The 13,245-nt window shown below is 36.6% G+C and overlaps 1 protein-coding gene across 1 annotated transcript in view; it reads left to right on the forward strand.

Moving 5' to 3' along the window:
* The window catches only part of MAP3K5 (mitogen-activated protein kinase kinase kinase 5), a 169,623-nt gene that overhangs the window by 57,992 nt on the left and 98,386 nt on the right, over positions 1-13,245 (forward strand). Inside the window, exons 3-4 of the mRNA XM_039878994.1 lie at positions 7,565-7,588; positions 12,736-12,929. Of these exons, the coding sequence (XP_039734928.1) occupies positions 7,565-7,588; positions 12,736-12,929 (218 nt within the window). The remainder of the gene's footprint in view (positions 1-7,564; positions 7,589-12,735; positions 12,930-13,245) is intronic.

Below are 13,245 nucleotides of genomic sequence, written 5' to 3' on the forward strand. Positions count from 1 at the left end.
CCATCCAAAAGATTGCCTAGAAGGCTTTTGCAAGGCCAAGTGATTTATGCTTTGAAAAGCATTGAACAGTTCAGTGAAATTCATGCTGAGCCTGATGTTATTCATTTCCTTTATGAAACTTCCAGCTAGCTTTATATGCATTTTCTCATCTCTATCTTCCAGTTTCCAAATCAAAGCCAGCCTTGGGACATGTAGACCTAAAACCCAGAGCCATATTTATAATGGCTTAGTAATTGTTATATGAAGACCTCTAACCCCAAATCCATGCAAAAAAAAAAAAAAAGAAGAAGTATTTTGCTTTAATCCGAGTATCTAAAGCTGATATGACTTTCTCTGAAAAATCTGAAGTTTCATTTAGCAAATACATTTACTACATGCCAGACATTGTGCTGGGCATCGACAGACTATGGCTTTCCAGAATACTCTGAAATAGTCCTATGAGGTTTGCCTCTACTCTGTCCAAATCTGTTTTTTTACCTGGAGCAATTCTTTTAAGAACCCCCAACTTAACTTTACCCCAGATTTTCTTTTTTAATTAATGCATTGTGAAGTTTTGTGATAGTGTATTCTGAGTTAAACATTTTGGTTTGCTGCATGTATTAGCAGTTGATGAGGAGTGAGATTATTTATCTTTATTTTATTATTTTCTTTGCATTGTTTATTTTAAGCAAGCAGTATTGTGTTGGACATTTTTCACTCTACAGTTTTCTTGCCCTACTGGTATCTTTCCTAGGGAAGTTTTTTTAAGAAATGAATTAAAATTACATTTGAGAGAAAGAGAAAGCTAATGTTATCAGAAATGTGTATGGGACAACTAAACTGATTTTTTAATTGCTTTCAGCCAGGTTCTGTATAGAAGTGTTATTGGTATTTGAATAAAATAGTGCTTTAAGAAGGCTTGTCTATCTAAAATACTCTAATTTATCTTGTACATAATTGCTTGTTATTGAGTACTTACTATGTGCTAGGTACTAAGTGCTTTACCCACATACATTTTTGTATTTAATTCTTAAAACATTCCTGTGAAGTATATACTCTATCACCATTTAATAGAATTGCAAACTGAAGCTCAGACAAATCTAATCATTTGTCCAAGGTGATATAGCTAGTAAAATTTGGGACCAGGTCTGTCTGATTCCAAAGCTTATCCCCCTTAACACTCAACTTTATTGCAATTTTACTTAGAAGAATATCAAACATTTCCTGCTAAGTGTTTATTTCGAAAAATCCCATCACCTATGCCTCCTGAGTCGTTCCATGCAATATCCATCCTTTCTTTTCTCTCCCTCTTCCTATTAACTTAAGCTTTTGCATTTAGTGTGTCCCTAGTCCAAATAGGGTCTGGTTGCAGAGGACAAAGGACTCTGGAATAGAAAGTATTTTTTTCATTCTATTTCTTCTGAGCCCTAGAAATTCCTCTCATCCTCTGCTACTTAGAAAAGTCTCCCTCTCTCTCTCCCTCTCCCTCTGTGTGTGTGTGCGTGTGTGTGCGTGTGTGTGTGTGTGTGTGTAATTGTATTTATTTCTGTTGCAGTTAGTTATAGGTATAGCAGTTATCCCTGCCATCTACCAATAGGAAGGAAAACTGCTGTGAAATAAGGCAGAATGACTGAATGAAGCTATTCTTGTCACGTGTCTAGCTTCATTTAAGTTGATTCTTTGGACATCTAAAAAGTAATGTAATTTCATCTATTGCTGTTTGTCAAAGAGAGCAGTTTCTCTTTGGCAGCAAATTCTCAGGAAGAAATAGTAGAGAAAAAATTTTTTTTGAGTTAAACTCCTGAAAAATAATTGATAGGAACTATAAAAGTACTTAAAATCTGTGTCTGAGTTTTCATATGAAGAAATATTTAGAATATAATCAAATCATGTACTTGCAATAAGATGTGTATCCATTTTAAATCACAAGTACTATCTTATAGTAAGAACGAAATATTTAATTCTTTTTCTCAAGAAGATCATTACCCTCCTCATTTTCCTAACCCATTGTTTCTAGCATCCTATTACCATTTTGTCAAAGGGAGAGGGAATTCTGTGGTACACTGTGAAGGGATAGTGATCACATCACTTGGTTGGATCTAGGTATTTTCTTCATTTGTAGAGACTTTCATCATAGGCCCATAAGTTTGAATACCTTAAATAGAAAGAAGGAATACCTTTGCACACAGAAGATTTGAGTCTGAAAGCCTCCTGACTCCCACCCAGATGGTGCAAGATTTGCTCAATTCTAGTCCCTTTTGCTTCTTATAAATAATTCTTTCTGTGTAAATTGATCTTTGTAGCAGTCTAACCCATCATCCTATGTCAGTCCTTTTAGGATGCATCCTTGAAATTATTATTGAAATTTATGTGTAAAATATAATTTACTATACAGAAATTTATTGTACCTATAACTTTTCAACAATACAGTTTTTTAAAAAATAACTGTACTTGGATAATATTGTACAATTAGATGTTGCTGAAAGAAACAGCTGATGTCAAAGAAGAGGACATTAATTATAATAATAGCAACACATTATAAGAAGTTTGTGTGAAGGGACTGTTTCAAATGCTGTATGTATAAAATCACTTGTCAGCATCCCAGCCCAGTTTAAAGACATGTACCTACTTACAGTAGAGTTCTCCTACCAAGATGTATTTATTTAAACATGAAACAGAATTTAAAGGGGAGGAGAAGAGAGTCTAGAATGTCTTTTAGGATCACTTTCCAGCTTTGGTATAATTTAACCTGACTTTTGGTACAGGTTGTTTTAATTGATAGTTGTTCACGTCAAGAGAAGGATGTGTTCATACACCTGATCATAAGAATGCACGGGTACAAACTGTGTCTAGATTTGGAAATATAGGATGGAGTTGGGGTTGTCTGCTTTGATAATATTAATACTCATATTGTATATGGCTTTAAAATTCTTAAAGTACTTTCATAAACTTACTTCATTTTGTCTTTAAAAACTAACCAATGAGATAGATAATTAAGGTACTAACTATATAGATTGGACAGATAGAAGATTTTTTTTTTTATAGATGAGAGATAAATCCAGAGAGAGAGTGACTAATAAGTGTCAGAGCAGGGCAAGCCCCATATTCTTTAATTTGTCATCAGGTACATTTCCCTCTACATCTGTCCATAAATTTCATATGTCCTATAAAAATATGATTTTTTAGGTTTTCATTAGATGATTGAGATGTGTTTTTAAACCTGAGCTCTTCTGTAAGTACTTAAGTGATTAGTCTCCTAACTTTAAAGGTGGGCCAGCTCTGTGGCCCTGTATGATTTGTTCTCCCTGAACCTGCAGCGCTTGTATTTTAGCGAAAGGGCGGAGGCAAGACCTGCCCTCTCAGTGAGGCCCAAGGTGTTCACAGTTGCCTACCGGATGTTTTCTTGTCTGGCACTGAAGTATTAAATTAGGAAAGAGGGTGAAGCTGGAGAGTACAAGAAATATCTCTGTTTTTCCCATGTTAGTGGAAAACTTGCCAAAATCCACTGGTACAGAGAGAGAGACCAGAAGGGAAGGCTCAGAAGGTCAGCGGCCATGGGCTGTGTTCTCCTTTCCCTGGCCAAGAACTCCCAGATCCTTTTCTCTCAGTAAACTGAAATCTGGTTGCTCGTTCTGCTTCTCCCCCTCTGAGTGGATTTGACTTGGCAACCCTACACCAGCTGTTCCTACTTCCTCCCTTGGCTGTAATTACCTAAACTTTAGGCACAAACACTTTCTAATTTTGGAGATACTCCATTTATTTATCCTTAAAATGACCTCTTGAAAGTTATAGTGTCCCAAATAGCTATAAAAAGTTGTCTGTCTTCCCTAGGAATGAGACCTAGACTGGAGTGTCTCCTCACTTGGTTATCAAAGGATACCTGAAAATTGAAAAAGAAAACATCTTGGGGTGTTTCTGGTACAGCCAGGGGAGTACACTAACCAGAAGCCCCCTAAAGACGTCCGACTGTTAAGAAGTTGTAATGGAGTAATGCTTCTTCAGAAACATTCACCAATAAGGAAATGAAGTTTATGTTTATTTTATCTTTTTACTTCTAGGCAGCTAGATGAGACATTTTCTTGAAGTAATGTGACTTACAGGAGTTGTGTCTCAAATTTATTACCCTTCCTCTTTTTTTTTTCCTTCTTTGGATTTAATACAAATTAAACATTGAGTAAACTCTGTCTCCTTCAAGACAGTAATTTGTATCCCTGTAGTTTCTACAAAACATAAGCAATAGTTAAAAGAAAGTCAGTAGCTTCCTATAGGGATGATTTTAATATAGTTTCATAATTTGTTATGATGCAGGCATTACCTGGAATGAAAGCACAGAAGACATGTAAGACAGTTGTTACTACAGTGAGCAATTCTTCAGGAAGACAACACACTGGCTCTAAGCCCATAGCAGCTGTGGTTATTTTCTGTAGTGCTGAGCAGAGCCTCAGCTCACTCTGTCCTCACCACGGCTCCCTTCACTACCACTTCCATTTCTGTGCACCAAAGGAGAGATGGTGGTAGAGTAGCTCCTGTGCTGGGAATGGGGACATCTCTCCTTCCAATGACGTGACGATGGTGCTGACTGTGATGGGCCTTTAGCCAAAAGCAAATGATAGAATACAGAGTTGGAAGAGACCAGTGACCACTCAGTCCAGCCCTTAGTGTGTCCAGCCCTTAGTGCCTTAGACAGATGACTAATTGGGAGCAGAACACATTATCTACCCAAATCAAAGTCCAATATTTTATACATTCATTAATTTATTGATTTATTTATGCTTTTATTGACTACCTGCCCTATGCCATTCAATTTTCTAGATAATCAGTGGGGTACAAATATGAACAAAATATGGCCCTGGGATCCAAATGGCTCATGATGTAGGATGGGAGAATCATATGAAGAAACATTTACAGTTAGTACATGCAGTGCTGTCATAGACATCTGTACAAGGGTTAGTGATGGCAAAAATGAGGACATAATGTACTTCTCTTGGGAAAAGAGGTGTCACCGAAGACAGTCAAGGCCAGTTTCACAGAGTACAGGTTTCTTATGCACAGAGGATGCTGTGTGGTAGAGGATGACAGAGAAGATTGTTTCCTTGTTTCTTGAGAGAGGAGAGAAATCTCTTCCTCTCAAAAGAGAGTGGTGTCTGCAAGGGTGTGGCTGACTACGCTGGAGAGATGCGTCATAAATCAAATTTGGAAAATTCTCCAGACAGTGTTGTAGGCTTTGTTGGCTATCCAATAGTTTTCTATTTATTTTATAATAAATAACCCAAATTTGATTTATGACGCACCGTGTGTATGTGTGCATTTGTGTGTACGTGTATAATAACTACTTGTGAAACACCTGTGGGAAAAGCCACTTTCACCTTTCCTTCACAATGTCAGTGTCACTCATCTGTGTCTTAATTTTCATTCCCCCAGGCACCACCATTGCCCAAGCCCTTATTTTGACGTCCCTGGACTTTTGCAATAGCTACCTTAATGCTTTTTTCTCTCCAATACTAAATACCACCATCTAATTAGTATTTTTAAAACTTTAAACAAGTTTTACTTTTTATTTATTTGTCTTTCTTGGGTAATACATTCACCTGGTACAAAAATTTTTAAATGCAGAAGAGTGTACAGTATGGTGAAAAGCCACTCTTCATTCTTGTTCCCCAGCCAGCCCCCTCTTCCATTAGTAACCTCTGTTGTTAGCTTCTTGTATATCCTTCTGCAGAGATTTTATGAGTGTATAAATTAGAATTTTATTTTTCTCTCCTTTATACATAAATAGGAGCATAGAGTAAAAACAGCTTGTGATTTGCTTCTTTTCACTTACAGTATATCTTGGAGATATTTCCATACTTCTGCATAAAACACTTTCTCATTTTTGTTTGGCTTCATCATATTTCATTGTTTGGAGGTTCCGTAGTTTATTTATCCAGTCAGTTTCTAGTTGATAGACATTTTTGTTCTTCCCAGCCTTTGCTCTTACAGTGTTCTGTGTATGCTGAAACTTATTTATGCATATCTTAAAAAACACTTTCCCAATGCCTACAGAGCAGAGTACTTTATTTTGGCATTCAAAACCTTCAGTGAGGCCCCAAATAACTTTCTAATATTAGTATGTGAACTTGCCAAAATGAACTTCCTGCTTTAGCCCAATGATTAAATTCAATATTTTTCAAATACTTCTTTAATTCTCTTTTCTATACTTCTCCAAATAAACTGTCTTGTTTAGTCCCTGATATTTGTTGTTCTCTAAATGGGCCTTTGCTCTTCTTAGTACTCTAGCTTTGATCCTCACCTCTCAGCTTTGCTTTTGGAAGTTATGTCTGTTCTCCTTGGCTCATCTTGAGTTCCATCCTCTCCAATGATCTTCCCAGACTTTCTCAAACTCTTCTTTCTTAGAAACCCTAGTCTTTGCTTTAGTATTGTTCTTTCGACTTAGCATGTATGTGCGTACATGTATGTGCATCCAAGCTTATGGTGTTTCTTTCTAAATGTGTACATGTCCTTCTTTAATCAGCAAGATTGTGAAGTATTGAAGGTATTTTAGTATTTTATATACATCTTTATGGCTCTCAAAATTATCCAGCACAATTCTTTTCTCTATAGATTTTTATTTGCTCATCTGTTATGTTTAAATGTTAAAAAATCTTTCATAACTGCTCTAAGCCAAAGCCCTTGTTAGTTCTCCTTTGTTCCCATGTTAATCCTAGGATGAAGACGGATGGCTGGTCAGCTGAGTTTTGCATCACTCTTCTCTTAACCTCGCCAGAGCTGGGTCCTCTTCTTAGCCAGATGGACCCACCCTTGAGGTTCCACAAGCCTTGACAACATATATAACATCTTTTCCAATAGGCTATTCAATTTATTTTTTCTAAACCATGATTCCCCAACCTCAGTGAAGCCTTTATGCCATTAATTTTCCTAGATATTAACACTTTAACATCTAGGAATAATGACCATGGTAGCTTGCTTTATCAAGGGCTTTCTATGCATTAGACACATTATTTGCATGGTCTCACTTACTCCTCACAACCTAGAAGATAAAGGCACTGCTTGCAATGTATTTATCTCATTTCACTTCTTATTGAGCAATGCACAAATTATATTTATGATTGTTTATTGTCAGATGGCTTTATTATCTATTTGCGGATTTGCCCATTCTGTTAAGTAGCCAGTACCCTTTATTTCCAGCTGCCCAGGAGGCAGCATGCTGCTTGGTCCCCTCCAAGGGCATGAGTGAGGTTGTACTTGGGGAAGCAAATTCGTTTTAACATTTTCCAAAAAGGTCATGGCTGAGAAGGTAATTCTGTGCATACATTTTCTGCAAAAATGATTTTTAGATTTTTCACTATTGGATTTTACATGTCTGTACAGTTTTCCTTAAACCATAGGTGATACTTTTGTGCTCTCCTGTCTCCTCTATCAGATTGTAAACTTCTCATATGCAGAAATTTATTCTATACAGCCTGAAATTTGTAATTCCTAATAAAATTGTTAATACAAAATTTCCCACAAAGAATAGTTTGATTAATTTATTGAATTAATTTTGTGTTGAATTCCGCTTTACTTTTTTTTTTTTCTCATTTTTCAGGAAATCATTTGCCAGAAGAATACTGTGAGTATTTTACTTAACCCTTTCAGAAATTTTTTTTATCTTTTGTTTTCCATCAACTAATCTCTAGTATTTTTTCATCTCTACAAAATTTTAATTTTATCTCTATTTTTCTTCTTCGGAGTTTCTGATGTGTTGATATAAATATGGTTATTTATGTAAATATTTTCTTATAGTGAAATTTTATTTATACTAATGGGAGATGACACTGATACCTGTTTTTTAATATATAATTATGTTTTTAGAAAAATTTTCCAAAGTATATTCAATTTTGTGGAATTATAAATGACACTAAAGCATCATATAAATACACACAGATATACACATATATGTGTGTATATATATAAATATTTACAAACATAGATACCTATACATATATACACTACATGTACAAATTATAAGTATACATATGCACACATATATAGGTATATGTATATATACATTATTCGTCTACCACCAATTTATCTGTAGAGATTGATTTAAGTTCCTGTCTGGTATCTGCCCTTGAGACCACACTACAGAATTCCTACCCTTTACACAGAATTACACAAAAGTTAAAAAGTGATCAAAATAAATTAAAAATTTTTTTAATAAATGAAGAAATATTATAATATACAGAGGAATCAGGCCAGTAGTTATATTTTTCAATTTGTAAAGTAAGCCAGTATTTGAAAACCTTAAAGAATGTATCTCTGCCACTTGGAGTGGAAATATAATACTGCATAAAAGTCTGCACATGATTTCAGTTTAAGATGATAACATTAAAAATACAATTGATAGTTTTTCCTTAGATCAGAAATTTAAAAACTTATAGTTAAGATATCTCCAGGTCAGAGAGTCATTGTAGCATACATAATATTGTCATTATAAACTCCTCCTTTTCATCTCAACAGAGCACAAGCAGTTATTCTCTCATGTATCAGTTCAGTGTAATAGGTTTTATTAAACAAATATTGATTAAACACATACCGTGTGCCAGGCTTTGGGCTTGGTGCCACAAAGGATTCACTATGGAGGTTGAAAGCAGAAACAACCATATTTCGTAACTGTTCTGTGAGACAACAAATGAGAAGTGCCAGAGTCTAGTTGGGGAAAAGATCAGTAAATAAGTAAGCAAACAAACCAATTAGAAAATTAGCATAAAGCATCGCGCTGAAGAGTGGGTGACCATTATAACAAGTGGTCATGGAAGGTCTTTTAGAGGAGATAACATTTACCTGAGACTTGATGGGTAGGAAAGGGCTAATCATGCCTTGTGACAGTTTGGTTGTATGGAGAAGCAGATTTACAAGATGACTGGATGTTACATGTTATGAACAAGTTCATTAATTTGCGTAAGCTGCTGAGTTTCAGGTGCTGGGTGTTCTTATCAAAAGTTGAGTATTTGAGTATATATTTCAACATGTTTGAATGATGAGAGCATTTTTCCCAGAAGCATCATTCATGTTTGACACACACTTATGTAGATTTAAAAAATGAAACTAGAATTGGTAATATTTAAAAAAGAAAACAGTGACTGATGATAATTAAAACAAGAGTAGATTTTGAGCTATGGGTTTTTAGAGCCATGGAAACAGCCATGGGCCAGGAAGATCAGCATTGTTATTTTATGACCATGCCTTAGTGTTTTGAAATTTAAGGAAATGTGGTCTTTCTCCTTCAAAAAACATTAAATATTTTCTAATTAGTATGTATTAATAAAAGGCAGTGGTTATACTTGAGGTGTCTGTTCTTGATCACACAGCAGTTGTTTTTATTTTGCTTGGGATTATTAGTTATTTAAACTCAGGGTTTGGTAGCAATCTGTAAACAAATTGCAGTGATAATATTTCTAAGTTATATGTGAGCCAGCTTGGGAAATAAATGTTCCCATTTTACTAGTTTTCAAGATTTTGAAAAAGTGCTTTACGTCAAAATTTATATCTTTTTAAAAAACACAGTGTCCTACAACCAACCCTTATACTTTCTCCCCATTGCATGATCACTGGGCAGTCTCTTGGCTCAGCCCTGGTAGTGTCCATGTGCCTCCTGCAGCTTCTCAGCCTCACCTGTTTTTGAACATCAACAATAGGAAATGATAAAAAAAAAAAAAAATTGTTGCAGAAACCTAAGGAAGAGATTCCAAAAGGTACAGTGAGGCCAGGAACCTAGGAAAACATTAGCATGCTGGGTATTTTAACAGGCGTTCTGAAGCCTTACTTCATGGGTTCGAAAGAGACAGTTTCAGGAATCTGTTTTTCTCTGCTGCTTGCATGACGCTTATTTTTCTCTCTTTGCCCCTCTACTGCTCAACACACATCCAGACATCTGATAGTCATTCTCTTCCAGAATTAGTTTTATGCAACTAATTGTGTTATTCCCCAATACCCAGTATTTCAATAAAAATGTATATTTCATGTCTTATACACAAAGACATGTACTATTAAAGCTTCTGAGGACACAGACCTTTGTCCCGTAGCAGAAGAATAATATTCTGAAACTCTTCATAGTGCTTTTCTGATTTATTGGCTTTTCATCTATTTGTTTTTATTTTGTGCCTAAGAAAATTCAGAGCATTTTCTTTTGTAATTTCGAGTTACAGTGCTTAGCTAAAACAGGAGTATTTGTTTCTTTTATAACCCACTCATAGTTTAAGCTCTAAAAGTCTGGAAAGCAGACGCTTGATATATATGACTTTCTTTTCTGCCTAGGCAGTGGCTTGAGTAAAAGGATTGAATTGTGGGCATGCTATGGGATATTGTTAACGTTTTAAAAGCAGGATATATTCATTTCCCCGCTTCCTGACTAGTCTTCCAATTGTTGTTCCATGAAGGAGAACTTGAGAAAGGAACAATTTCATGTTCTTGATTTTAAAATCAAACCTCAACCTCTAGAAGATCTTCTCATACTTTAAATGAAAGTCAGGTTCAGTGTCTGCTTCATTTCCTTACACACAAGAAGCACCTCAGAGTGAAATGTTCATAAATAATTAAGTCTGTCTGTAAGGGCACTTGCCACGCCTCATCTGTTTGCTATGTGACAGTAACTTGGCTCGTGTGCAATTCATGGAAGGTGACCTAGGGCAAAGGGTTGGTGTGCCAGCATGTAAAAGCCACTGAGGAGGGTGTCCAACCCCCTAGGGATAATGGCATACCCTCTAGAGAAAGAGTCCCTGGGCTGGAGTCCCAAACACAGAACAGACCAGCTGCGTGACCTCTGAAAGTCTTACCTGTTTCCTCACCTGTAAAATAGAGACAATAGCACCTTCTTCAGTGGGTTGTTGTGAACTAATGACCATTTGTCCCCTGGCACATACTAGTGAATAAATGTTCTCATTATCTCATTACTTCCGAGGGTCAAGAGAAGTGCTGTGTTGTTCTCCACAATGCCAATATGACTAAGAACTGATAATCTGGACTCTGTGGGAGCCCTAGAAGAGTGATAGAGTTTTCCACACATTTTGTCCAAGTTTTTAGTGCTCCACATTTTTCTTTCTGTATGGTTTTTCTCTTAGAGGGTTCTCCTATTTCCTTAGATTCAGCTCTATCAAATAACTCTTTTATGTGCCACATATTTCCAACTCTCTTTCGGTATTTCCACTTTGGATGACCCACTCCCCTAAAATCCCAACCTTTCTAAATGTGAATATTTCACTCTGCCACCCTAAATCAAACCTCAGCTTCTCTAAATTCTCATATTTTAACTGGAAGTTATGTTCTGTTTGATTCATTACCTAACATCTGACATGTGCCCTAGGGTCCAGTATGTTCATAAACAATTAAAGCTGGTTCTGCTTTCTGAATTATTTTTGTTAATGATGCCACTCTTTTTTAGGAAGCCCTGTTTAAGACTGTGAAGTTGCCTTTAACTCCTTCCTCTCTCAATAAGTGTAACCAGTGGGCAGGTCTCAATTTTTTTTGACATCAAGTTCATGCGTCTGTCACTACTGCTGTAGATCTGGTCATGCTTTGTAGCTTCCTGCCTCATTTCCTCAAATCTTGTTTCTTTCTTGTTCAGTCCATCTGTTTTCTGCCCATAGTGTCAGAATGCACAGCCTTGATTATGTTTCCTCCTTGAATCCTTCCATGATTCCCACTGTTCAGCATATATAGCTTAAAATCCTTAGCTTTGCATTCACTTCTCTTCCCTGAGCCCCAAGCTCTAGTCAAACTTGCTTATTATTCAGGAGTGCCCAGTCCAATATCCCCTTTCTTCTTCGCAGCTGTCATTTTGTTTGCAGTGATGTACCCTCACTTAGCATCATTAGGAACTGGCAGAAGGTCATGAAGAGTGAGTGGAAAATAGCATGGGCTGAGGTACAAGAGAGGGGCAAGGCCTGGATAGTCAGGGCCTTGTAGACAGTAGTGATGTGTTTTATCTTCATCCAGAAGCAAGGGAGGGGGCTTTCAGCAGCCGAGGGAAGTGATCTGATGTCGGATGTTAAAAGATCACTTTGATCCAGATAGAAAATAGATTGGAGAGCAAGAGAGGAAGCAGGGAGACCAGGCAAAAGTCAATTACAGTGGTTCAAGCCAGATATGTTGGTGGCATGGTCTACAGTGCTGGTGAGAAGATGGAGGGAAATGGACAAATACAAGGTGTATTTTGGAGGTAGAATAGACTGGACTTTGATAGGGTATGGGAGGTAAAGAAAATGGAAGTATCAAGGATAAATTCTAGGTCTGTGGTTTTAGTAACTGGGAGACTAATGGAGCCATGATTGAGATAGAGTGTCCCAGAGGGGAGTAGCTTTGTTCTGGCATCAGTTACAGCAGAGCCTGTCACATGGGCAGCCCTTAAATGTTGGCTCTTATTACTTTCGTGTATGTGTTCTGTGTCTCTCTGACTAAATTTTAAGTTCCCTGAAGGCTGAAGGCCATGTTCTAAATATTTACAATATGAAAAATGGCGAGTAAACATTTAATTGATGGAAACTGTGCCATGCTATTTTTTTTTTTTGTATCATCTGTAAGTCCTAATTATTTGAAGTACCCAATTAAGGAATTAGAGGAAATTTCCATTTTCATAGGTCATAAATAAGAAATGAGGTTTTTCTCTTTCCTCTCACATTCAGTATTATTTAAAATGACTCGCTGAACTAAGACTTGGGATTATGTTAGTGTGGAGTCTGCAGGCTAGCTCAACAGCTCTGGTGCCTCCTCTCCCCACAGATGTGCACTGGAAACTACACGTTCGTTCCATACATGGTGACTCCACATAACAAGGTCTACTGCTGTGACAGCAGCTTCATGAAGGGGTTGACAGAGCTCATGCAACCGAACTTCGAGCTGCTTCTCGGACCCATCTGCTTACCTCTCGTAGATCGTTTCATTCAGCTTCTGAAGGTGGCACAAGCAAGTTCCAGGTAAAATTTGATAATGCCATTTGGTGATGAATATGAAATGTTATTCTGCTTTATTGGTGCATCTGATCAGGTGTTTCTTAGACATAGTACACAGCCCAAACCAGGGGAAAAAAATGTGTAATATCCTCTTAAGTGGATAAAATAGATGCCACCTCGTCTAAATGTTACATTTTATTCACTTATTCACAGAAAAACTTGAAATCAGAAAAAAAAAAACCTGCTGACTGTATTATAGTGATGGGAAAGCTAAAAGTATGTTCAAATTCAGAAACATTATCCAAGTAAATGTCTAGGGACTTTTAGTGTAGGGGCAAGA

This window comes from Pteropus medius, unplaced genomic scaffold, assembly GCF_902729225.1.
Source record: "Pteropus medius unplaced genomic scaffold, Ma_sr-lr_union100, whole genome shotgun sequence".
NCBI classification, from domain to species: Eukaryota; Metazoa; Chordata; class Mammalia; order Chiroptera; family Pteropodidae; genus Pteropus; species Pteropus medius.